At 47.8% G+C, this 26,468-nt stretch overlaps 1 protein-coding gene across 1 annotated transcript in view; it reads left to right on the top strand.

Moving 5' to 3' along the window:
* The window catches only part of ARHGAP32 (Rho GTPase activating protein 32), a 184,284-nt gene that overhangs the window by 89,751 nt on the left and 68,065 nt on the right, over positions 1-26,468 (top strand). Inside the window, 6 exon segments of the mRNA XM_032709480.1 lie at positions 14,989-15,030; positions 15,032-15,100; positions 15,103-15,129; positions 17,649-17,741; positions 19,248-19,370; positions 21,607-21,684. Coding sequence (XP_032565371.1) covers positions 14,989-15,030; positions 15,032-15,100; positions 15,103-15,129; positions 17,649-17,741; positions 19,248-19,370; positions 21,607-21,684 — 432 coding nt within the window.

Genomic DNA, 26,468 nt, shown 5'->3' with positions numbered 1-26,468 from the left:
TGTGAAAAGATTGCTGCTATTAAAATAAAGGATAAAATCTTGGAAGGATGGTGTGAGGACTGTCCCTGTGAACACTCTGAACCCTGGAAACAGTAATTAGAACCCTTTACTATCCCTGTGGGCCCTGAAAGAGCACATGGGATGTCTGAGAACTGTAGGAATTCCTGCTGTACCCGTGGCTGGGAAGGTCTATGCACAGTGTTTGCCATCCTTGGGAAGTTCCATGGAGATAAGCAAAGAACTTACATGGTCTGTGCCACATTTCAAAGGGGTTATTTTGTGTGTGGAGAATAAATCAGCACAAGTCAGAGCCTGCAAAAAGGCTGGAATGGGCTAATCCAGCCCAGCTTGGTTGTAAGAGAGGCTGAAAATGGGCCTTTTGGATGTTTTTGGGTTGGTTTGTGATATTACAGCAACTACCTGTGTATGTGTTTAAATATTGCAACAGAAGAAGTCTAAGCTCTTTTGTTCTGACAAATGGAAGAAAAATAGAAAGCATAAAGTGAGATCTGTCGTGTTTCAACACCTCACATCGTTTTTGGTGACATTTGGAATGGCAGGGGGAGAAGCAGGGCCTGGTTGTGAGGATGTTCACGGTCTGAGACAGACCTTAACCTGCAGCCATCTCCTGTGGTTTTTATTTCCTATTTCCATGCTCACAGGGACATTGCTGAGACAGAACTGACAGGCCCTGGCAGCCAGAGATGTCAGACTGTGCAAGATGGGTAACAAAATCCTGGTGCTAGACCTGCTGATGGACCTTAAACTCAGCCTGACTCTGAGCTCAGAGCCCAGCCCACCTTCCCTGCCCCTGCTTTCCATGGAATACTGCCAGTGTCCTGCAAAGGAAGCCTGTTTCAGCTCCAGGTGGATTTCTAAGGCTGTTCCCAAAGCAGGAACTTGTGGGCCAAGCAAGGATTCTCCTCTTTGTGCTCCCATTCCCATCCTCTCTGGCAGGGAGCTGAGCCAGGCCTGGCTGTGGCACAGGATGCCCAGTGCTCTGCCCTGTTCCTGGTTTTTGTCCCTGGGCTGTGCTGGCTTTGCTGGATGGAATCAGGGCTCTGATGCACCAGACAAAGGCATTTCCCAACTCTCTGCCTGGCAGGAGATTCCCACTGGATTTCTCCTGTTGGGAGAGCAGCTCCAAAGGCATCCCTGTCCAGCATTCCCTGGCTGCAGCAGTGAGTGTTCCAAGTGGAGGGCATGCCGGAAAAACGGGCTCCCAGGAGGAAGAGCAGCCAGGAATTCCCATCTCTGGTGCTTTGGAGGAGAGCAGGGTGGAGGGGATGGTCACAGAGGCCAATCAACTACTCAGAGGAGTGACATCCCAAGTGTGGTTTGCTGGGTCTGGCTGCCTGTGATAGTCCAGGCTGAAACCACAAACTGCTTGCAGCAGGATTTTTGAGTCAAACACTCAAAATATGTTGCTTTTTTTTTCTTAAAGGCTTGCTCTTTAATTTATTAATAGTTTCTGATTGAAGCTCAAACACCTGGAGAGCAGTAAGTGCTACAAACATTCCTCCTATGAAAAGCTCTTCAATCAGTGATTCTGAGGGACAGATTCTAACACACATATATTCCTGTGTGTGTTTAATATAAATATAAAAATATATATAGAGAAAAGCTGGTCACATCTTTGTTAATGGGATATGTCTGTGTGGAGCGTCCAGGCTGGATCCTACGCAGTGCAAAATCTGTTTTCAGAATGTGTGTTGACCTCCTTCTCCATTTTGATAGAGGATTTTCTGCCTTTATTAAAGATTATGCTGAACAAAAGCAGTTACTGTGTCCTTTTATTGAACGGTAAATTCAGGTAAAGGTTCACATGGTGCAGCCACCATCCACCCCCTTCTGCAAGCCCACATTGGGTGGGGTTGGAGCAGCCTGGTCTGGTGGAAGGTGTCCCCTGCCCATGGCATGGGAGGGAATGAGATGAGCTTTAAGGTCCCTTCCAACCCAAACCATCCTGGGATTCTGGGATTCTTCCCCCTGAGGTCTCTTGTCCCTGTAGCTGCTGGATGAGTCCTGGGAGTGCTCAGCAGGGCTCGGGAGAGTTGCTCTGCTTTAAAATGCATTCAAATGCTGGTCACCATCATGGCCTCTCCCCCAAGATTGTTCTCTGTTCTTCTTTCTGACACTTGGCACCACTTGCCTGCAGGTGAGAGACATGGAACTCCCACCCTCAATTACCATGAATTCAGTGCCTCATGTGCTTGGGGGTGTTTGGGAAGAGAATCATGGAAAGTTTGGGTTGGAAGGACATTAAAGCTCCTCCAGTCCACCCCCTGCCGTGGGCAGGGACACCTTCCACTAGCCCAGGCTGGGCTAGTCCAACCTGGCCTTGGACACTTCCAGGGATCCAGGGGCAGGCCACAGCTTCTCTGGGCCACAAATATTGGGTATTTCTTTATAAGTCCCCAAAACCTTTTAAAAGCTGCCATGACCTTTCTGGTTTGAATATTCCTGCCCTGTCCTTCCAGATGTTCACACATGTTGAAACCTCTTTTCCCAGCTTAGGAGGGCTGGCTTATGTTAGGCAAGAGAAAGCAGCAGAATTCCTTGTTTCCACGGTACTGATCCGTCACTCCATGTTCTGCTCCAGTGGTGGATCTGAGGTCACACACCCTGTGCCTTCTGCTCTCAGGGGTGGTAAATAAAACTGAAGTGACAATAGGAATGTGAATTAATAAGGAATGCATGGGGCTGGCAGCCTGCAGAGAGTTCAGGAGGGGCCAAATCCAAGGTGTGGTGTCTTTGAAACACCTGGCTCTGCTCCAGGCTTTTGGAAAGTCAACTGGCATCTGTAGGGAGGAGAGTTGGTGTTGATTGTATCTGAACTGCTTAATGAACATGTAACTGTAGCTGGTGTGATGTTAGTAAAGGGTAAATTCATTCAGTAACTGGGTAATAATAATTAAGGAGAAGGATGTGATTGACTGGGTTTGGAGTTTTCCCACAGAGTTGGATCACACAGGACTCATACCCAGCAAGATCAGCACTGGGCTGTGCTGTGTCCTTCTGTTCCAAAAGCAAGTTCACTGTGCCCTCTGCTCAGCCTGGGCTTTGCTCTGTGATCCCTAATTTACGAACAGAATCCCAGAATCCCTGAGGTTGGAAAAGCCCTCCCAGCCCATGGATCCACCCTGTGCCCCATCCCCACCTTTCCCTCAGCCCAGAGCACTGAGTGCCATGGCCAGGCCTTCCTGGGACACCTCCAGGGCTGGGGACTCCAGACCTCCCTGGGCAGCCCCTGCCAATGTTTAACAACCCTTACCAGGGAGAAAATCCTCCTCATGTCCAACCTGAGCCTCCCCTGGCACAGCTGGAGGCCGTTCCCTCTTGTCCTGTTCAGACACATCACCATGGGGCAGTTTGAAGTAAAGAGGATTTTTGTCCCATTGTAGTTCTGAGGTAGAGAGGATTTTTGTCCCCTTGCCTTTGCTGCCCTTTATTCCCAAGTGCACAGTCAGGCAGGATGTATGCACAGGGATCCAGGAGATGGGAAGGCTCCCAGGAGTCGAGCCATTCTCCTGCTTTGTCCCTTTGCAGTGGATTTGTGCTCTCTGGGGCTGTGGAATAGGAATGCAGACATTAGCTCTTGTTTCCTGTGTTGCACAGGAGGGTGTCAGGAATCCAGGAACAGCATCTGTGTGTGGGGCTCTGGGATTTCATTGCCCAGCTTTTGGGACTGGTTCTTCAGCCCCAGCCATGGAGCAGATTCACTGCTCCTCTGTGTAAATCTGTCTGGTATTGAGAGGAAAAATTACTGTAGTACTTAAACTTTGGCCTTTAATTTCTCCATTCATGGCTCTCTTTGTTTTGGTTTGGGTTTTTTCTCTTTAATTATTTAAATATGCATTGTGAAGGACAGAGGGGCAGCTCTTTATCTTCTTGACTCTGGATGCATGAGATGCAAACCCAGAGTTTTAGCCTTGTGTGGATTTTGAATTGAATAATTTATTTATAGAGTGACATTGCAGAAATAAGTACTCCCATGAAACTGTTGGTGCTAAAGCCCATTCCTGCAGCAGGTGCAAGTGTAGGTGCATTTCAAGCTGTCAGAGGGTGTTTTTTGCTGTGGAAATAGGGTATCTGAAAATAAGCACCACAAGATAAGACCCTCCCAGTTCATCAGACTCCTGTTGGACTGAGCTGAAGGGGAATGGTGAGTGATAAATAGCACCTTCCTCTGCTCTTCAGATGGTTTTCCCTGATGGAAACCTGCAGCTGAAGGGAAAGGCTGGGGCAGCCCTGCTCTGGGGAGGGATGAGGAGCAAGAGGGAGAGTGATTTCTCAGAATAAAGTGCAGTATCACATGGCTGTGCTGCCCTGGAAGGTTTTTAAGCAGCAGAAGCTCTCACAATTCCGTGGGAGTTTGTTCATGTTGTGTCCTTTGGGCACTTTGCCTTCAGGAGGAAAACGAGCCTGGAATTAGAGCTCACTCTGCTTGTCCCCAGAGTGTGTCCTGTGAGCTCTGGAGCAAAAGTGACAGTCACTGCTGCAATCCAAGGGGACAGGACAGTGCTTGTGGTTTCCTTCTGTGAGTAATGAGTCCTGGCAGGGCTGCTCATCATCTCCTGGTGCTTTGCAGACAAGGCTGGGCCTGGCCACAAATTGAAGGGGACAGTTGGGGTGTGCTACAGAGACACTGGATGCTGCCCCAGCACTGAGCAAGTGTAAATCTGCAGCTAAAATTGACTTGTTTGACAAGTCTTCCAAGAGCTGGGCTTGGTGCAAGTCCAGAATAAGAGCAGGACTGTGGTGAATGGGCTGTTTTTCTCAGCTGCCTTGATGTTTATTCCCTGTGGAGAAGTTTAACAGTCATGGATCTTTAACAGCAGATTTCCAGGACTGTCAGCTGGGGAAGTTGAGTCTGTTGGGACACATCATCTGAAGGAGTTTCATCCTGTCCCATCCTGTGCAGGCTGCAAAGCTGCTTTGATCAACAAGTGCTGTTGGATGTCAGGGGGCTGAGGAGGCACCAGGGCCAAGGTGTGCAGTTGTGATGCTCAGCCCCACTGCAGGTGAAGTTCATGGACCTTTGGAAGAGCATCTGCACTTCCCAACAACACACCCATTGGATATGAAATGTAAGGCAGAAGGTTAGTAAGAATATTTGTAAAAAGGGCCTCTCACAGCACAGACAGTCACCCATTTGGGTGGGCGAGATCTCCAGGACCTTCATCCAACTATTCCCCAGCTCTGCCAAGGCCTCCACTGATCCATGTCCCTGAGCCCCACACCAACACGGCTTTTGAACTCTTTTAGGGATGGTGACTCCAGCAGTACCTGAGCTGGACAGCCCTCTCCATAAAAAATTTTCCCTGATATCCAACCTAAACCTGGCACAGCTTGAGGCTGTTTCCTCTTGTCCTAAAGATGCTTTAGTGGTAAATCAAAAGTGCATCATTTCGTTGTTTGTTGCAAATATTTAATAGTTAAATAGGTTAAAATGGTTAAATAGGAAGGTTCTGAAAGAAATCAGGGATAAAAAGAAAGTTTACAGACTGTGGAAAAAAGGGCTGGCTACTTATGAAGAATTTACGAAGAGAGCTAGGTCATGCAGGAAAAAAATTAGGGAAAGAAAGTGGAATTTGAAGTTAATTTGGCTAATTCAGTTAGGGACAACAAAAAGTCCTTTTATAAATAGATTAATAGCAAAAGGAGGGGCAAGGAAAACCTCAATTCTCTGTTGGACTTGGAGGGAAATATAGTCAACAAAGATGAGGAGAAGGCTGAGGTACTTAACACCTACTTTACCTCAGTTTTTAGCAGTAAGACAGGTGGCCCTCAGGACAACTGGCCTCTAGAGCAGATAGACAGAGATAGAGAGCTGAATAGCCCTCCTATATTCCAGGAGGATGTAGTTAGTGACTTATTGAGCCAGCTGGATCCTATCAAGTCTATGGGACCAGACGGAATCCATCCCAGGGTGATGAGGGAGCTGGCAGAAGAGCTTGCCAAACCGCTCTCCGTCATCTTCCAACAGTCCTGGCTCTCTGGGAAGGTCCCAGATGATTGGAGGTTGGCGAATGTCACCCCAATCCACAAAAAAGGCTGCAAGCAGGACCCTGGCAACTACAGGCCTGTCAGCCTGACCTCGGTGCCTGGCAGGGTTATGGAGCAGATCATCCTGAGTGCAATCACACAGCACCTTCAGGATGAACAAGGGATTAGACCCAGCCAGCATGGGTTTAGGAGGGGCAGGTCCTGTCTGACCAACGTGATCTCTTTTTACGATCAGGTGACCCGCCTGGTGGATGAGGGGAAGGCTGTGGATGTGGTCTATCTAGACTTCAGCAAGGCCTTTGACACTGTCTCCCATAATATACTCCTGGAAAAGCTGGTAGCCCATGGCTTGGACAAGTGTATCCTCTCCTGGATTAGGAGCTGGCTGGAGGGTCGGGCCCAGAGAGTGCTGGTGAATGGAGCTGCATCCAGCTGGCGGCCAGTCACCAGTGGTGTTCCCCAGGGGTCTATGTTGGGTCCAGTCCTGTTTAACATCTTTATTGATGATTTAGATGAGGGGATTGAGTCCATCATCAGCAAATTTGCTGATGACACCAAATTGGGAGGGAGTGTCGACCTGCTGGAAGGCAGGAGGGCTCTGCAGAGGGATCTGGATAGACTTGAGAGATGGGCTGATTCCAATGGGATGAAGTTCAATAAAGCCAAGTGCCGGGTCCTGCACTTTGGCCACAACAACCCCATGCAGCGCTACAGGCTGGGGACAGAGTGGCTGGAAAGCAGCCAGGCAGAAAGGGACCTGGGGGTACTAATTGACAGGAAGCTCAACATGAGCCAACAGTGTGCCCTGGTGGCCAAGAAGGCCAATGGGATCTTGTCCTGTATCAAAAATAGCGTGGCCAGCAGGACCAGGGAAGTGATCCTTCCCCTGTACTCTGCGTTGGTGAGGCCACACCTTGAGTATTGTGTTCAGTTCTGGGCCCCTCAGTTCAGGAAGGATATTGAGGTGCTGGAGCGGGTCCAGAGAAGAGCAACAAGGCTGGTGAAGGGACTGGAGCATAAGTCCTATGGGGAGAGGCTGAGGGAGCTGGGGTTGTTTAGCCTGGAGAAGAGGAGGCTCAGAGGTGACCTCATCACCGTCTATAACTACCTGAAGGGAAGTTCTAGCCAGGTGGGGGTTGGTCTCTTCTCTCAGGCACTCAGCAATAGGACAAGGGGGCACGGGCTTAAGCTCCACCAGGGGAAATTTAAGTTGGATATCAGGAGAAAATTCTTTACAGAGAGAGTAATCAGGCATTGGAATGGGCTGCCCAGAGAGGTGGTGGATTCACCATCCCTGGAGATTTTTAAACGCAGATTGGACGTGGCACTGAGTGCCATGATCTAGTAAATGGACTGGATTTGGACCAAGGGTTGGACTCGATGATCTCGGAGGTCTTTTCCAACCCAATCGATTCTATGATTCTATGATTCTATGATTTGCTGTCACTGAGCAAAGTGTCAAAATACCAATTCCAACTGTTGTAATTCCAACAGTTTTCCAAAGTTATGTCCTGCAAGTTACACTGAGGGCACCTTGATCATTAAACTGATATTCTAAAGAGAATTTGTAATTGAATTGTTCGGGTATGAAATCACTGAGGTGATGAGTGCCACTGTTTTCCTCAGTAACTAGAGGTGCTTTGCCCAGCTGGGTTATGAACGGGCTGCTAAACTAAAAATAAGTTGTGTTTTAGAGGAATCAGTGGCAGAATTCTCAGGGGAGCATGAACTGAACTTGCTTCTTAATCCTTGGGGCTCTCCCAGAGTTCCAGAGCAGGTTTGGGCCCCAGTTTGTTAAAAACCATGGAGCAGATGTCTCTTGTCACTCTGAGTTGTATAACCTGTCACACACTGACCTAGTTCAGCCAGCACCAAGGGCCCAACTCCTGGAACAAGATTTACACCTGGAGCATGAAACAACTCAGAATCAGCTCAGTGTGAACTCCCTGCTGGGAATTTGTGAGCTCAGGAACGGAGGCCGGGAGCCTTGAGCTTCCCAAGCTGTGGGTGTGCAACCAGCAGAATTATAAACTGATGTTTTTCAGGATTGTAGAGCAGGTTTGCCACCAAGGATGAAGGGGGTTGGAAGGAAGCAGGGTCAGATACAAGGGAGCTGCAGAGAGACTGTTCACAAGGGCCTAGAGGGACAGGATGGGGGAATGGCTTCTACTGCCAGAGGGCAGGGTTAGGTGGGAGGTTGGGAAGAAATCCTTCCCTGGGAGGGTGGGGAGGCCCTGGCACAGGTTGCCCAGAGAAGCCGTGGCTGTCCCTGGATCCCTGGAAGTGTCCAAGGCCAGGTTGGAGCAACGTGGGACAGTGGAAGGTGTCCCTGCCCATGGCAAGGGGTGGACTGGGATGGGCTTTAATGTCCCTTCCAACCCAAACCATCCTGGGATTTTCTTTTGCTGTTTTTAATCACCTCAGGCAAGTAATTTTCAAAGAGTTTTTGTTTGGTTTTGTTTGTTTGTCTTATTTTAAAGCCCAGCAGTGCTTACTTTGATGAAACCCAGTCTCGTCTCTAAGTGCAAAGTAGTTTATAGCACATCTGGGAGTTGTATTTAATCCCTACAACGTCCATATAACCATTTGTAACTATATGTACATTCATACATTCCCTCCTTGGCTTGCCACCTGCTGCAGGATGGTGGAATTTTAGTTCCCATCCCTGAGCAGTTGGTGTGTGGCTTTGAAGGGTTTCTTTTGTGGCTCTGAGCTCCTGTTGGGTCATTCCTTTAATTTTCTGGAGTGCAGCAAAGCTCCCCACGCTGTGCCCTCCCCTTCACCCCGTGTCTCTGTGTGACCTGCTGCTCCCAGGGTGTAATTTTACTGGAGAGATGATTGATATGGAATTGTTTAAATTAGAATGTGTCAGGAGGGCAGGGGTTTCACTCACGTTTCATCCTGGAAATCCTGGTTCCAGTTAAGGAGGGAATGTCAGGCTGCCAGTCAGAAACAGGGAGGAAAGATGGGCTTAAGGGTTTCTTGGTGTGCTCTTGTTCCTCTGTACCTGCCCAGAACCACTTCCCAGCGAAGCCTGAGCCAAATATTTGCCCTCTGCTTGTTTGTGGCAAAGCTGCTCTGCTTTGGGAGGTCATGGCTTGTGGCAACTTCTCACCCAGAGAACCACACCCACCTGGTCAGGGAGAGCTTCTAAAATGGGTGAGAACCAGCAGGGATGACACTGCTGGAGCTCAGCCCAGGTCCTGGGCAGCCCGGGGTGGGTTTGGTGCTCTTATCTGTAATTAGAATCCAGGAAGTCTCATTTTTAGGGGAGAAAAGCTGCAGTAGTTTCCATTAAAATATCTTTTTTTCCTACTGATTGAAATTATTTGATAATAAACTGATAATTAATGCTGAGAGATTAATTTATTCTGTGGAATAAGGCTAATAAGGGTTCACCACATAAATATACTAAATTTCCCCCTCTACCTTCTGCCTCCTGCTTTGGCCGTGTATATATTCCCCTTATCCTATGCTAATTGGTCCCTCATTTCCAGGTGCAGTGCTGAAGTTTTAGTGTTTCATTCAGAAGTAAAGTAGCTTTGTGTTGCCTTAGTGCAAACTGCATTTAACTTGAAAGATTTATAATTTCCTTCAAGTTACAATAACACACCAGAAGTCATGGAGTCACTCAGCTCCAAACACTTCCTGGGTGAACTCCAAGGGCTGGATTTTATTAGCTCTGCTTTTGTGTTTTGACTACATTTCCAAACCATTTTCCAGCGTGACTTGAAATAGGAAAGGGCTGAAGGGTCAGGCTGGAATAACACAGAGCCCGAGCCCCAGCCAGCTGTGAGAGTCCCCCCATGGCAGAGTTAACCTCTCCTGGTGGGTGCTGCTGCTTTTCCAGCCATTTAATCCGAGAGGTTTTCTTACCACGGGGTCAGACTGAAGTGACTTCTACCAGAGACTTTCATCTCATTTTCTGGTCTCCATCTCCACATGGACAGCAAGGTTCAGGAGAGCATCCATGTGATCTCTCTGAGGAAATAAGCATTTGAACCAGAAAAGAAAGGTCTATCCCAGTCTTAAAATAAATAAATCTGAAGTGCTACAGAGCAAACAGACTGTGGGGCAGGAAGGTTGTGTGTGCTGGAGCTCAGTGACACTCTGCGATTGATGGACAGGAAGGGGACCTGTGTGCTCAGATGGAGACAGATCCAGCTGGAAATGTTTTTTTTTTACATAGTGAGGAGATTTATAAATCTTTATTACAAAATTTCAGCATGTAAGTTTTGTAAATTGCTGGTGCCACAAATAACTGCCAACAGCAGAACCTCTCCTATGCTGGAGGTGCCCCTGAGTGTTGTTCACTGCACAGCAGGAAGAGTTGCCTCTGACAGGTGCCAAGTGGAAACAGTTAATGCACATAAAAATATTCCTGTGTGGAACTGGCCCTGACTTATGGGAGCCTCACTTAGGAGTATGATTTTTGTACTGATAATTGAGGCGTTTAAGAGGTGAGGGAGCAACGATGGGGTTTTAACTCTGGGAATTAAAATGCAAGGGATGCTTTAAATACCTTCTTCTTTAATTTGCAGTAAGTAATGTCTGTCTGTTAGTAATTAAATTCTCACTGAGCTGCGGGAGTTGTGCTGTGTTGGGCTTGGGAAGAACAGGAACGGGGAGCGACACTGCTGCTCTTCCCGAGTCTCCCAGGGCTGAGTGGAGCTTTAGGGAATGTGTGAACTGCTCCTGGCTGGGGCTGCTCATCGTCCTCCCGAGGCCATTTGATCAGCAGAGCTAAAAATACTGCTCCTGGAGCTGGAGCTGGAGCTGTGCATCCCTGTCCCTCCCAATCTCCTCTCGCTCCGCGGGAAGCCCGGGGAGCTCGGCGGCCTCGGGGTGATGGTTTTGCTGATGGAGGGTTCAGATCTCGGCTCACTGCAAATTCAGTCATCAGCTCAGGAATCTCGGAACGTTTTTTTGAGCGTGACATTTCTTCTTGCTTTGATAATCGGAAAAATACTGGGAGCTCTGTGCAGTGGGCTGAGATCTCACCAGGCTTTCCTCACACATTCAGTCCTGCCCAGCAGAGTAAGGGAGAGCAGAGCAGCTGGAACAAGAGCAGGAATGAACCCAGATTTTCCATTTTGCGAGAAATTCCAGATTTGACATGATGCTTTTCATTGTGAACATGTCTGTGAATTGAAATTCCAAAATACCTTTGATTTTGTTCAAAAGAGACTTGGTTTTTTTGTCAGTGGTCAATTTTTCCTTTTAAAGATCATGAAACTATTTTATGGTATTATTAAAATCTTCATTTGGTATTTGATTTTTGTATTTTAATGAAATTTGTCACACACAAGTTTGTAATTGAAGGTCTGAATTTGGGAAATCACTTCACCTTGTGCTTACCTTCCCCTCTTTCTTATGTCCCACCAGAATGAGGGGTTTAAGCTTCTGTAAATCAGGACCATTAATAGTTAAAGAAATGAACAGTAATTATTGAATTGGAAAATTAGAGGCTGATCAAAAATTTATTTGAGCAACAGTTTATGGAAGTCATGAAAAACGTGCAGAAGGCATTTCTGCCATATGGATGTGAAGTGCCTGGAGCACCAGGAATGTTGAGCTTTGCTATAAACCAGAGTTGACAACACAAGACCAACTTAACGGGCATTTGTTGTTTCTGGTATTTTATTAACTCTCTAAATTAAAAAATAATCCTTTTGCCAAAATCTCATGGCACTTTAGAATTTGCAGGAAATGAGAGCAAGATGTACAATTTTTACACTAGTGCAGGGAAGCCTTTTTAGTGTTCTGGATGTGGAATGGGGCTCTTGTTGTTCCTGCTGTTCTGGCTGTGCCATTCTGCATGTCTGGCTGGGAGAACTTGGGTTTTGCTGCTTGGAATTTGTGCTGGAGGTCTGAGGGGAAGCTCTAAATGTTGTCCAGTTCCTTCCTGGATTGCTGCAGTGATTCCTTCCTGGACAGTTAATTGCACGCCTTGTAAATAAGGCTTCAAAATTTGTAACTCAGGTGCCAAATCTGCAAAAACTTCACTTAATACAACTTAATACAACCTAAAGCTTGGGTGCTTTTTGAATTTAGTTATGTCAGGCTTAAAATTATGGGATATTGGAAATATTCACCCTTAGAGTGTGGGAGGAACTTTGTGCTGGGTGGAAGTGTGAAGGTCTGTTCTGTGCTGGCACATCCTGGGCATGGTCACTGGGAATGGGAGTGAGGAATGAGCAGCTCTGCTCCAAAAAGTGGAGGGGCAGGTGCTGAGCTCTTCTGAGGGAAGGAAGGGAACAGTAGAGCTGTGTCAGGGGAGGTTTTAGGTTGGATCTCAGGAAAAGGTTCTTCCCCCAAAGGATGGTTGGACACTGCCCAGGCTCCCCAGGGCAGTGGGCACAGCCCCCAGGCTGCCAGACCTCCAGGAGGGTTTGGACAATGCTCTGAGGGACAGGGTGGGATTGTTGGGGTGTCCTGTGCAGGGCCAGGAATGGGAACCAATGATCCCTATGGGTCCTTCCAACTCAGGATATTCTGAGATTCTATGGAGAATCCTGTAATCCTTCAGCACGAGAGCCTGACACCCATGGGCGTTGGGTGACTGACCTGGGAAATGAGGATGTGTTTTGGCCTCCAGGCATCCACAGCACCCATCTCCTGGAGCCTCACTGCTCCCTCAGGGATAGCTCAGGGATAGCTCAAGGATAGCTGTGCTGTTTGCTTAGCAGCTGCCGAGCTGCAGTTTGGAGGTGCCGAGCGGTGGGTCCAGGTTACCTTCCTCCTGTGCCCCTCTCCACGAGCTGTGCAGCACAGGAGGAACATCCCAGGGAGCTGGTGGGGCCAGAGACACCCCTGCCGCCGTGGGGTAAGTGGTCCCTCTCATCCATCACCTTTCCTCGTGCCTGGGATGGGGTCATCCGGAGCCGGGGGAACGCTGTCCGTGCAGTATCCTGTCACACCACTGGCCCCAGCTGTTTCTCTCTTGCACATTTAACTCTTCCTGTCTTCATTCATGATGGAGAGACTGCAAATCTACGGGCCAGCATTGAAAATGCGGAATTAATGCCAGGTTTGGGCTCATTGACAGATGGTTGTTATTTGTGGGGTGTGTACGAGATGGGCTGGAATGCCCAGTTTTGTGCCAGGAGCGATCCAGGTCACAGGATTTCTCAGGCTGTTGTTCCTTATGTTGTTGACTAAACCTGGCTCAGCTGAAGGTCACACTGGCAGCTCAGTGAGAGAGCAAGAAACCTCTTATTGCAGAAGATGGAGGAATGGGAAAGGCTGACAGCTCTCTGGGCATAATTAGACTTTGCAGTCCCGGTTTTGTTTTTCCCTCCTTTAGACAAAAGGTGAGATGGCAGAACGTGGAAATTCCAAAGCTTTTCTGTCCTGTGTAGGTGCCTCTTTGTAGGGACTGTGAAATAGGGGTGATTCTTGGGAGCTGAGAGCAGAGTTTGTGGGCACAGTGACAGTTTGGAGTTGTCTGCAGTGAGCTGGGTGGAACGAGCTGGGTTGAAGGGTTCACATCTACAGTGCCTTGCAGGCTTTGGATGTTAGTATTAAAGTGAGGCTTAGAACTTTGCTGATAAAGAAATGAATAGCAGATTCAGACTGGGAATTCAGAGTAGGCCATCCCTTTTGTGTCCACAGTGAGGAGGGCACCTGGCACAGCCCTGCAGCCCTGGCTGGGGTCACAACCTACAGCTTGGTCCCCTCTCACCCCACACATTCCCTGCTTTCTGCTCTGCTTGCCTGGCCTCCCTGTGTCCCTTTGAATCCTTGGCCCTGCCCTTGAGTGGCTGTGTAACCTGGAGCAACTTGGTCAGTGGAAAAGTGTCCTGCCCATGGCAGGGGGTGAAAGGGATGAGCTTTAAGGTCCCTTCCAACCCAAACATTCTGGGATCTGTGATTAATGACTGTTCATAAAGTGCTTTACCTGTTAAACTGCTACATTATTACAACATTTTTTATTGAACACAACGGCTTTTAAAAGTCATCAGAGATATTAACTTCCCAAAGCAGATTATTCCATGCTGCCATGGCTCTTCCCTGTCCCCTGGAGCTGTCTGGATCTTGGCTGTATTTTAACTGGGGACATGATATGCACTCAGGAGTAAATCTGCAGCTAGTGTTGTTCATCATGGATTGGTTTTTAATTCAGCTGAAGACTTGCCTGGGGCACCTGACAGAAATTTTGCAAGCTCCCATCCTGCTTCAGATCCCTGGCTTTATATCCTTCTATCTGTGCCAGAATCTCATTTCACACTGTTTATCCAAGCCCTTTGTCCTTTACCTTCTGCAAGACACCTTGGGTAGGAAAATGCCACAAAATCCTTGTGGGAGAGGTGGACGGTTACCTGGATCCATCTCATCATGTCTGTCAGTGTTTAAGAACCATTTGGAGAATGCCCTTGAAAATGTCATTTAACCTTTGATCAGTCCTTCAGTGGTCAGGACTAGATGATCATTAGAGGTCACTTCCAACTGAAATCTCTCCTCCTTCTCCTTCTTTCTCCTTCTCCTTCTCCTTCTCCTTCTCCTTCTCCTTCTCCTTCTCCTTCCTCCTTCTCCTTCTCCTTCTCCTCTCCTTCTCCTTCTCCTTCTCCTTCTCCTTCTCCTTCTCCTTCTCCTTCTCCTTCTCCTTCTCCTTCTCCTTCTCCTTCTCCTTCTCCTTCTCTTCTCCTTCTCCTTCTCCTCCTCCTCCTTTTCCTCCCTCTCTCTCTCCCTCTCCCTTTCCCTCCCCTCTCCTATCCCTGAAACACTTCCATTAAACAAAACCAAACCAGGAATCGATGCCTGGCCACCTCCAGGCCATGGGTGAACAGTTCAAACAGGAACTCTCCTGTGTTTTGAGCATGGATGGCTGCCTGCAAATCAACATGCAAATACTACTCAGGCACCCTCCACAGCTTTCAGATGTTTTGAGAGGAAAGTGCTGCTTCTGCACAAGTTGTCCTTTCTAACCCAAAACTGGTGATGGGTTTGTAAAAGTGTGACTCTCTTGTGTCTGTGCAGGGGAGGAGCTGGATTGTGAAGAGGAGTATGAGGATGTCAAGATGTGCTGGACAAACACCTCCACCTGTGCATCTACGACCGGCGCTTCTCCCAGCTGGCAGAGCTGCCCCGCTCTCCGATGCCCTGAGGGACAGCCCCGAGGTAAATCACACCTCTGGAACATCTGCAGCACGGGCAGGGCACCTCCAGTCACCCACAGTCACTACAGGTCACCTCCAGTCACCCACAGTCCCCTATGGTCACCTCCAGCACACCTACAGTTTGCTATGGTCACCCACAGTCACCCACAGTCACCTACAGTCCCCACAGTCCACCCACAGTCACCTCCAGCCACATCTAGTCACCCACAGTCACCCACAGTCATCTCCAGTCACCCACAGTTACCTACAGTCCCTACAGCCACCTGCAGTCCCCTATAGTCACCCAACAGTCACCTACCTCCAGCCACCTGTAGTCACAGTCACCTACGACAGCTACAGTCTCCTATGGTCACCCTACAGTCACCCATAGCACCTCCAGCCACCTCCAGTCACCATAGTCACCCCACAGACACCCACAGTCACACTCCAGTGACCTACAGTCCCCTATAGTCACCCACAGTCACCTACAGTCACCACAGCCACCTACAGTCCCCTGTGGTCACCTACAGTCATCCACAGTCACCTCCAGCCACAAGCTGGAGATATTTTCAACTAATGGCATCAAGCTGCACCAGGATATTTGGGAAATATATGAGATTTTAGGGTTAAGATTATAGGGATCCTGTGATTTATCTCGGTTTATTTGGCAGAGGTTAAGGCAGAGTAAAAAAGAAACCTCCTCACCCTGGACTGTTGCTGGTGGTGCTGGCTGATGGTTGGACTTCAAGATCTTAGAGGTCTTTTCCAGCCTTGGCAATTCCATGATTCTATGTAGTAGCCAACTATGAGTGCAGAGTCCTTTAATGCAGCCTGAGTTAGATTTGAAAACTGACTCCTGGGAATAAGGTCAGTGATTTTTACCCTGATTCAGTGACCTGAGGGAAATATCCTGCAAGTTCATACGAATTGGTTAAGCTGCTAAGTCTGAATGGTTGTTCAGAGTGTCAAGAAAGCACCTGTTGGTGCCTTAGATCCCAGTTGTGTCTTTGGAAACTTTGTCGGCATTCCTAGGAAATCCTGCTGTCCCAGGCTGCAGCACTGCAGGAGCAATCCCACTTGGAGTGCTAGACTTGCATTTTCAACTGAATATTCCTAAAGCTGCTTTCTAAGAGCATTTGCATTAGTTCATTATTTAAATGGATTTTAAAAGCTGGTTTTCCTGCATGGATAAGAGGGAGTTTTCATTTCTTGACTTACTGTCTTCCCCTGGAATATGATGAGCTGGAATTCCTTCAGCTTCTCGCCTGTTGGTCATGGAAGGGTGTGTTCATGTCCAAAATAATCTTCTGGAAAGTAGCAGGTGCATCTTGGCTGCATCACTTTAGAGCACATGGAGGGGGAGGCAGTGCAGGGAAAGGGAAATGAGGGAAATTCAATCCAAGCACTCAAAGAATCATCTATCCAGGAACTAGAAATCAGGATCTGTGTTCCTTCAGTGCTGAGCAGGGATTGCTTTGGAGCCACGCACAGAGGCTGAAACCAGTACCCCCTGGAATTCCTTGGGGTGTTTGCCATTGGATACAGGGAGCTGATCCTGCAGCCCTGTTGCTCAGCAGAGAGACACATTTCTTATTGCTTTGGCTTCACACAGCCTCTGTCTGAAAAAAATTTAAAGTTTCTAGTCTCTTAAACTCAGCAGAAGCAGCCGCATCCAGGATAATGAATTCCTGGGTTTATTTTAATTGTGTTTAGGCATTCCTGTCTCTTATATCTTTATTTGTACGACTGATTTAATATGGTTTAGAGCAATGAGCCCAAAAATCTGCATTCTGTGTGTAAGCACAGGAGCTGTAAAGATGTTGAACAGCTCTGTTGCTCTGTGAAATGTAACTCTGCAGCTGTGGGGTGTCTCATCATGTATTTTTCATTTTGAACTGGCCACATTTGAGCAGATGTTTGAGGAGAACAATGTTTTAAACAGTCCTACAGACTCTGGGCTACAATAGTGCTTTATAACACTGTCACTGTGAGCCTTTGGAAAGACCTCACGAGTTTCTCTTTAATAAAAACAAGTTTACTGTTACAGAGGAGACATTGCTAAGTGTATTTTTAAACCCCTCCTCTACTGTTTGAAATATTACTCTTTGCCCAGGGGGTCAGTCTGAGTTGCCACATTCTTGAGGGTTTGCAGGAGGGTGGAAGGGGCAGCCAGGGTTTTGTTTCACTAAGTGGTTCTCAGGTGTGTTTGGTGGCCGTAACATGGGTGTGAAATCCCTGAGGAGAAAAAGGCTTTAGATTTGAGGTATCTTGACAAGGGAAATCATGAAAATCTAAATATCTTATGAAAATAACATTATTACCTTCACAGCGAGCTGCTGCTTTCCAGCTTTTTGGTGTAATCGTTACAGCTCCGCTTGTGGCTTCACATGGCAGAAATACATTTCCTTGCACAAGGAGATTTATTTCTATGGCTCTTGCCTATGGCAGTGGCTAATTTATAGTCTCTCCAAGTGTGAAGAAGTCTGTCCAAACTGTGCTGTACTAACAGAAGCACTGTGTGTGTGTTGTCCCTGGTCCCAGCTGGTCACCCAGATGCTCATGGCTTACCTGGCCCGGCTCTCAGCCATCGCAGGCAACAAGATCAACTGTGGGCCTGCCCTCACGTGGATGGAGGTACAGTACAAAGCTCAGGTTGTTCTTCCTTTCCTGACCACAAACCTACTCTCTTCCAGACCAGTAATTCTCCTAGACCTATTGGTGCCACTGAAATTCCATCCTAAAAGCTTTATTCCCCTGTTACCAGGTGTGTAAGGTGTAGGTGGCCACAGAAGGCGGAGAACGCACGGAATTAGGTCCAATATTAAGAATATAGGAGTTTTTTCCCCCCTCCTGCTTGGATTTTGTCACCCCAAACCATACTGTTGTGCTGCTAATCACAACTACTGAGGTGGCAGCTCCAGTGAGGCAGAGACTGGGGCAATGGGCTGCTGGGAACTCTCAGTGCAGGGCTCAGTCTCCCAGTGCCTCACATTCTTACCTCCTTTTTGGCAAGGCACTACTGCAAGTGTGGCACATTTCTGGAGCCATTTGAGCTGTCTCTGTTGTGCTGTTTGCCTGCCCTCTTTCTTTTTTAATGATTTCTCCTTGTGGGAGCTGCAGCCCCAGTGGGTGCTCTGTGCCCCTGTGGGTGCCAGCGCTGACAGAGCCCCCCTTGTGCCCGCAGGGACACTGTTTGCATGGGGGGAGCTGCAGCTGCAGCTTTCTGGGCTAATACCACGGGAACAATAGCCCTCATGGGAAGGGAGGAACACTGGGATCAGGGCAGGGTCCAGCTGTCCCTGCTCAGCCTGGGGACAGACGTGTGGCTTCCCATTCCTGCACACCAGGAATAGCAGCAGCTATAATTAGACTGTTGCCATTAATTTTTAAATGGTTGGGATAAGGATTAAGTGTGTTTTCCTGCAGTTTTCCCCCATTGATATCCTCCTCCTCACCCTGAGATCCTTTGGGAGGAGACAGTCTTGGAAAGCTGCTGAGCAAAGGGAGGAAGTTATAGAGAGAAGTGAAACTGGGGGATCTACAGCAACCCAGTGGACCTGGGGATCACAGCAAAGCTATTGCCTGTGGAGTACAGAACACAGAATTATTGCAGAACTGACTGAGAATCCTACAGAATTTGACACAAGCACAAAAATCTGGGAATTTTGCATTCCTGCAGCAAAGAGGGGGAGGGGCATGTTTTCTTTAAAAAGAGAAATAAAAGGGTGGGAGAAAATTGAAAGCAACACTAGTTTTTGGTTTGACAGCATTTCCTCCCTCAGAGCCTCTTCTTGAGCATTAATTCCACTTTGTAGAGAATTTTTGTAGCACTGTTTGAAGTACTTGAGGAAAAACAACCTGATTTGGTGCTAAAGGGAGGTGCAAACCCTCGCTGGGTGTTCCTGCTTGTGCACAGAGCTGCACAATGCAGTGTTTTTCTGCTCAGTGGCTGGAGCCACACGACCTTGTGCAGCCCCTGAGAGCTGTGCTGGCTGTGCTGTGCCCTCACTCCCAGCTCTCTGCTGGGGCCCCGAGCTGGGCTGTCTCTCTGCATCAGCTTGAAGCCTCTGCTGTGTCTGAGCACCAATAAAACCCCTCCTCCCTTGTCCTCAGCTGCCTCACAGTCTCTCTCTCTTGCAGATTGATAACAAGGGGAACCACCTGCTAGTCCACGAGGAATCGTCCATTAACGTTCCTGCTATTGCTGCTGCCCATGTTATTAAGAGATATATTGCTCAAGCAGCAGATGAACTGTCCTTTGAGGTAAATAAAGCACTTTTATTCCTTGTTGTCAGACAGAGATGAATGTAATCTGTTTGTGTGTGTGTGTCTGTGTTTTTGTGCCCATCATGAATATATCCAGATGCTTTCAGAATGTTTTGTGAGGTGAAGCTTAGAAGATTGAGTTAAATATTCGATCTGCAGTGAGTTAGAGACAGGCAGATGTTCAGTCATCTCTAAAATATAGCTTTACTTGGCATTAGTATCTTCTGGTTAAACAGCTCCTGCCAAGTCCCCTGGGCTGGTCCATGAGCAGGAGCAGCCCCTGCAGAGTCCCTGTGTTGTGTTGTGTCTCTTCAGGGTCACTGTCCATGTATGTGTGTGCGGACACAAGTTTAATTACTCACTGCCCAGGTTATACAACCTCTGTTCCTCTCAGCAAGTCCGTGTCTAAAATCATTTTTGAGTGTCTGCTCCCATGAAAAGTAAAGAACCAGACTGGCAAAGGATTTGGCACTTAAAGGGCAAGTGATGGTCTACAGCTGGTGTGAAAATCCCACATGAATCATTGAATCCCGGGATGGTTTGGGTTGGAAGGGACCTTAAAGATCATTTACTTCCAAGCCCCTGCCATGGGCAGGGACACCTTCCAATAGACCAGGTTGCTCCAAACCCCATCCAAGATCTGGAGGGTCAGACTGTGGAAGTTTTTGGCTCTCAGGGACTTGCCTGTTTAACCCAAACAGCAGCAGTTTACACTGGGACTGCTCTGAGCAATGGTCCTGTCACTGGAGTGTGCACAGTGCTCTGCAAACAGTGTAAAGGAAAACAGAGCCCAGAAGAGTTTTGTGAGCACATTCTCATGTGCAGCACAGGAAGGAAGAATAATAGTGATAGTCTGGTGCTGCCAGGGGTTTGTTCATGTTCCAAATGGAGGCAGTTACTAATGCAGAGCAAAGAACTGCATGGGTCAGAGAGACAGGTGGGCACGACACCCCCAGTGAGGGTCCATGGAGCACAGGAGCCATGGAGCACAGGAGCCATGGAGCACAGGAGCACAGGATCCATGGAGCACAGGAGCACAGGAGCCATGGAGCACAGGAGCCAGGCTGTTTGCCAGGGGCTCAGTGCTGATGAGGGCACTGAGCTGGCACTCCCTGCTGTAAATCCTGCTCTGTGCCAGCAGGCTGGAATGCAGCTGGAATGCAGCCCAGGTTATGAGGAATAGTGTGTGAGCAGGGAAACTGAGGCACGTGTGGCTTCCCAAGTGTGTGCAGAGAGAAACCTTGGCAGGATAGACATGGAACAGGAGCAGCTGTTTTACAGTGCTGTGTCCTGTTCCCTAACCCAAATCATCCCTTTCGTGTTTAGGATATTCTTAATTTTCAGTGGGCAGTTGCACAAGTAGCTGAGTGGGATTTTGCTGCCCAGGACTGAGGAACACACCCAGTGTCTCTGCTCGTGTGGTGACAGCAGCTTCCTCAGTGGAGACTTGCTTTGCTCTTGGTCCACCATTCCCTTGAGGAAATCACTTCCCTGTGTGTCCATTATCCCTAGCTGAAAACTGGGGATGTATTGTATTTCCTGTAAAACACACTGAGACCCATCAGTGTCAAACATCTGGTGAAAGTTGGGCATTACTGGTCCCAGTTTTTGCTCTCCCTGCCTGCAGGACTTATTTGCATTCTACCCCTTGTCATTATCTGTAATAGAGCCCCCACTCAAACCAAGCCCATTGCAGTATTGATGACACTGATTGCCTTTGGAACCATTGTGAGATTACATTTTTATGTGAGTGAGCAAAGCTGCAGAAAACCTGTTTGGTCTCCTTGGCCATTTCCATCCTGTTGCTGTGACACCACCTCTCCTCTGCTCCCTTCCCAACCCAGACCAGCACATCTGGGGCAGTTTGGGAGCTACAAAGGCAGCTCTTGACTTTTTACTGTGAGAGGAGACAGGAAGACACATGTCAGTGCCCACACACACATGGATAGGGCATGGAGTAAAAATTAGTTCAGCTACCTGAGAGTATTTTCCAAAGTGTTTGACACCATCCCTACAGTTTAATCAGAACGCTCCTGTACCCCTGGGCAGAGATCCTGCTACTCTTAAGGCCCCTTTCCTTAGGAACAGCTGGAGAATCCAGTAACTCTTCCCCCTCACAGTTTGGCTTTGCAAAGGCAGATGTGGAGTTTATAGTTTCTTGCCATGCTGGGGACTGTAGTTTTTGGGATTGTGCTCATGGCAGGCTGTGATTGATGTTGTCAATCTTGTGCAGGTGGGAGACATTGTGTCTGTCATTGATATGCCACCAAAGGAGCTGACCTCGTGGTGGAGAGGAAAACATGGATTTCAGGTAGGCACAAGCACCAGAGATGATGATAAAACTTAAATAAAGGCGGGAAATTCAGCTGTTTGTTCCTGGAGCTGCTGTGCCTGCAAGGATTGACTGTGGGGATGAGTAGGATGTCCTGTTGGTGTCAGGGCACTTCCCTTCTCCCTGGGCTTGGGCTGGAGACACCCAGGGACTCCATGGGAAGTTCGCTCCCTGCCTGCCATGGGAAGGAGGGCTGGCCATGGCCCTGTGATGGACAGCTGGCCTGATGTTTGTGGAAGCTCTGCTGTCCCCTCCAAGGCAGCTGACACTGTTGTTCACATCACCTTGTTCCTTCCAGGAGCTAAAACCAGCTCAGGCAGAACATTGAGGATTCAGAGAACTCCAGCTGACAAAACAGTGCCACTGCCTTGGACAAGCCGCCCATCCAAGCTGTGCTCTCATGTCTGCATTTGCTGGATGGTTTAAAGATTGCTGGGCTCTGTAAATCTTCCAGCAGAGAGATTTACACTGAATTTTCAAAAGGTCCTAAACATACCTGGGAATTAGGTACCAAAACTTCTGTATCCAAATGGCTCTGCCCTTCCAAAGAGTTTTATTCTCTAGCTTGGATTTTCTCATTGGGAAATGTAAAAGATAAAAAAGTCTCTGCTAACAAAGCAAAGCCCAAAGCTGCTGCAGGTTGGGGGGTGTGACTCCTACTGTGTCTCGTGTTTCAGCTCCTTTCAGGTAGAGGGATTTTCATCCAGCAGCTGCTGTCTGTGAAGGGGTGGAATTATGAGTTTGCTCTGGAGAGGGTCAGAATTGACCAGACACTTGTGTATTTTGGCATGGAAAGTCTTCTCAAGGTTCCTCAGCTTTTCCCTGGCAGACCTTTTTGTGCCAGGTCCAGCCTGTGGCCAGGCTGTCAGGGAGCAGTTGGATCTCCAAACACTACAAATCTCAGCTGGATGCAGTGGCAGTTAAATGATCACATTGCTGCCTGCCCAGCCAGAGCTTTTGTTGGCTTTGGATCAGATGGGGGAGTTCAGATAACATCTCATTTGTACAATCAGAAGAGCATGGACATGTGATACCTGCTATGAAATTAGATTTGTCTCTAGAGTTAACACACTGATATTGCTTGGACAAACTTCTGGTTTTGAACTGTGTTATGGCTTTGCTGGACTTTTGTGCTAATTTTAGAAGCCTTAAAGCTTTATTTGCTGTACTATTAAATAGAATCATAGAATGGCTTGGGTTGGAAGGGACCTTGGAGATCAGCAGTTCCAACTCCCAAATATTAATTAAGTGCTTTAGTACTGCTTGGAATGATCAGGCCATGCCACATTTAACTTCCAAGTGAATCAGTAAAGCAAAATAAAGCTACTTTGTGATCTGGGCATGAGTGTGGACACTCTACACACACTGATGGATTACCAGGGTTGATGATAATTCCATTATTCGGTGTGAGCTCCCTGCCTGCTGTCAGCCTGGCTGAAACTGGGACTAGGTCTGAAGAGTATCATTGGTGATTAAAGACATAAAAAGCAAGGCAGCTCTTCTGCAGCGTGTCACTGCCTTGTGCCTCCCAGCTCACATCCCATTGTGCTTTCCAGCACAAAAACACATTGATGAGACTGTGTCCGTGCACAGTCAGGCTCCTGACACCACAGACCTGAACAGCTGCAGAAATAGAGCACCATATTCTGGCTTAACAGAAAATTAGGGGTGTAATAATCTCGTGTCCTTAATTCCAAGCAGAAGTCTGTGCCAGTGGGATCAGGTCACCCTGACCCTCACACTCTGTGCAGATGCAGCTCTGGGTTTGTGGCTCTCGGGATGTTTCCCAAATGCAGACAGTGGAGTTGTGTTGGAAGGAGTTGCTAGTGGGGGAAAAGCCCATTGTTGTGTTCCTGCTCCTGCTGGTGCAGAGCAGCTCAGTGAGTGCTGATTAAAGCCATCCCTTCACACACAGGGAGCTCCCCTGCACAGGGGCATCTTCCCTGGGAACTGCCAGGGTTTGGCTATTCCTCTGAAATGCACTTCCCAGCTTTTCCTGGCCAGGAAGCACCATCAGCTCCACAGAGATGCAGATTCTGACCCTGTACAAAGACACAGAGGGTTTTTGACCTGTGTTTTGTTTAAGGCCCATAAGCTGTGAGTGTTCATAAAAGGTACATTTCCTGAGCTAATGGAGCTCTTTGACCATACTAACAGTGAGAAGAGAGTTCAGAGAAAGGAAATTCATATCTGGTGTTGCTACACCAGGCCTGGAGATGTAGCAGTGCAGAAGTGCCCTGGATGAAGAGTGTGGAGGGGAAGAATGTTGTTATAGTACTTGGTGTAAGTACTTTATGATAGGCAAACAGTTCTGTTCCTGTTTAGTAACACTGTAAAAGTGATAGCAATCTGTTGAGCCAGTCATTTGAATTAATCAAATAAATCACCAGAGCCTGTCTTGCCAGATAATTGTGATTCTGAAGGCAGATAAAAGGACAAAGTCCTAACACCAAATATTTGGACAATTTGTTCATGTTATTTCTCAGGTTTTTGCTCTGTGCTAGGGAAGGAGCAGTGTTTTATCAAACCCACCACAGCTTCCATCATCAATCATGTCTTGATAGGAGGAGAGCAAGAAGAGGATAAAAAAATCCCCTGTTTCACTGAACAGGGGAAAAATCACATCTTGACTTGAAAGGACTCCCCTGGTTTTGTGCATTTGGAGCAGCTGTGGGTTGTGCCTGCCCGGGCAGGAGGACAGTCAGTCCTGGGCAGGGGATGTCCTGCCCGTCTCCATCCTTTGGGATAATGAGGGGGCTGTGGGGATGGGCTGGAGGCAGGTCAGTGGAAGGCAGGTGTGACAGCCTGTGTGAGCTGCAGTGGATCCCTGTGGGGGTCAGTGTGTTCCTACCAGGCACAGCTGTCCCTCGGGAATGACTCACCATTCCTGTTGTCCATAGATTTCCATGGTACAGTGCCTTTCTCCCCTACCTGAGCTCACGACTGCAATGCAACACTTAATCCTGTGCAAAACAACCCACGAGGCTTCGTATCATCTTCTCTGGTTAAAGCAAAATGATTTTAAAGACGTTTTTTCTCAAGCCTTTTTTCTCTTCAGATGCTCTGAGTGTGAGTCACTGCTTTCTTTGTAAGATTGTTCCCTAAATTACAGCCACCTCCACATTAACAGCCTTCTAGCCTTCTTTGTTCTCCTCTGCCTTTGCTTCATGCTTTGTCTTTTCCATCAGTGACTCCGTGTCAGCTGAATCATTAGGGACAGGCCCTTGTTTGATGCACAACTGCTTGTGGATGTTCTGAGTCATTCTGGTTTTTGGGAATGGTTTCATGAGGGGCAGAGCTGCCCCACAGCAACCTGTGAGGTGACAAAACCAGTGTGTGCAACCGGAGGAGGACTGGGCTGCTTTTAATCAGGATTACAGGAGCTGGAGAGGCTGTGGGGCTGCAGGGCCCTGCTTCCACAGAATCCAGAATGCTTGGCTTGGAAGGGACCTAAAGATTGTCTAGTTCTGACGCCCTCCAACCAGCCCAAGTCCTGTCCAACCTGGCCTTGGACACTTCCAGGATGGGGCAGCCACAGCTTCTCTGGGCAACCTGTGCCAGGGCCTCACCACCCTCACAGGGAAGGGTTTCTTCCCAATATCCCATCTAACCCTTCCCTCTGGCAGTGGGAAGCCATTCCCCTTTGTCCTGCCACTCCAGGCCTTGTCCCAGGTCCCTCTAGCACCAGTTTCCCCAAGTGCAGGTTGCACACCAGGCAGGAATGGATCATTGGCAACTATCACCCCACACAGATTTTATTTGTTTGTGAAGGAAAGAGTTTGTGAAGGAAAGAATTTGGAAGAGTTTTTTGGCCAAAGTGTTCATCTCTCTTTAACAAGGGTTCAGGGTGAGAGGACCAACAGTCCCATTCCTCCTGTAACTGCTGTCCCTGAAGCGGGAGAACCTTGGCAGGGGCTGCTTTGGGAACGAGGCGGGTTTGTCCTGCTCTCTGGGAAGTCACTTGGCAAACAAAGCAGTGAAGATTCTGCTCAGGAAGGCCAAACATCTGATAAAAAGTTAAGGATAAAACCTAACCCTATTAGGTTTTGCTTGGCTTTCATCAGATTTAAAAGGAGGACACTGACTGAAATTTAAACCACACTTTACATTTTGTCAAAACAAAAAAAAAAAACCCACAACCAAAATGTCTCAAACAATTTTTGACTTGCCATTTATATTGGTGCTGCTTTCTCACTTACTTAAATTCCCTCCTCGTATGCTGAAAATTATTACTGTTAAATTATTGTTATACTGGAAAATTATTCCTGGCTTTTCCCCTTAAAGCCTTGTGTTACTTCCAGTTTTAGCAGCCACTGGCATGAAAGTGAAAAATAAATCTGTAGTAGCAATTGCAGAACTGCTTGCACCCCCAGCCTTCCCTCTCTGGTTAAGGTGTTCTTTTAACCTTTAGATGACCTTGTATTTATCTAAATTTATACTCCCCTGGCTATTAATTTTCGGACATTGCCAAATCCTTTAATCCTGGCTCAAGCTCTAGTAGTGCCTTGCTACATCTGTTGAGATTAACTCTTGGACTAAACTCATTTATTTATACAAAATCATGGAAAACTTTCCATGGGAGGAAAAGCATCTTTTAATTGGGTGGGAATGAGGCACAAGCTGTGGGTTGTGACCCTGGTGATGGTCTCTGGGGGATCTTGAGATAAAAGTTAGAATAAATAAGTCAGAAAATGTAATTCATTGGACAGTGAGCAGTGAGGTAACACCAGGGAGCTTGTCAACACTAACACATGTGAAAATTC

The sequence above is a fragment of the Chiroxiphia lanceolata genome, chromosome 23 (assembly GCF_009829145.1).
Source record: "Chiroxiphia lanceolata isolate bChiLan1 chromosome 23, bChiLan1.pri, whole genome shotgun sequence".
NCBI classification, from domain to species: domain Eukaryota; kingdom Metazoa; phylum Chordata; class Aves; order Passeriformes; family Pipridae; genus Chiroxiphia; species Chiroxiphia lanceolata.
Note: the sequence above shows the minus strand (reverse complement) of the source record. Positions and strands in the feature narration are given on the sequence as shown.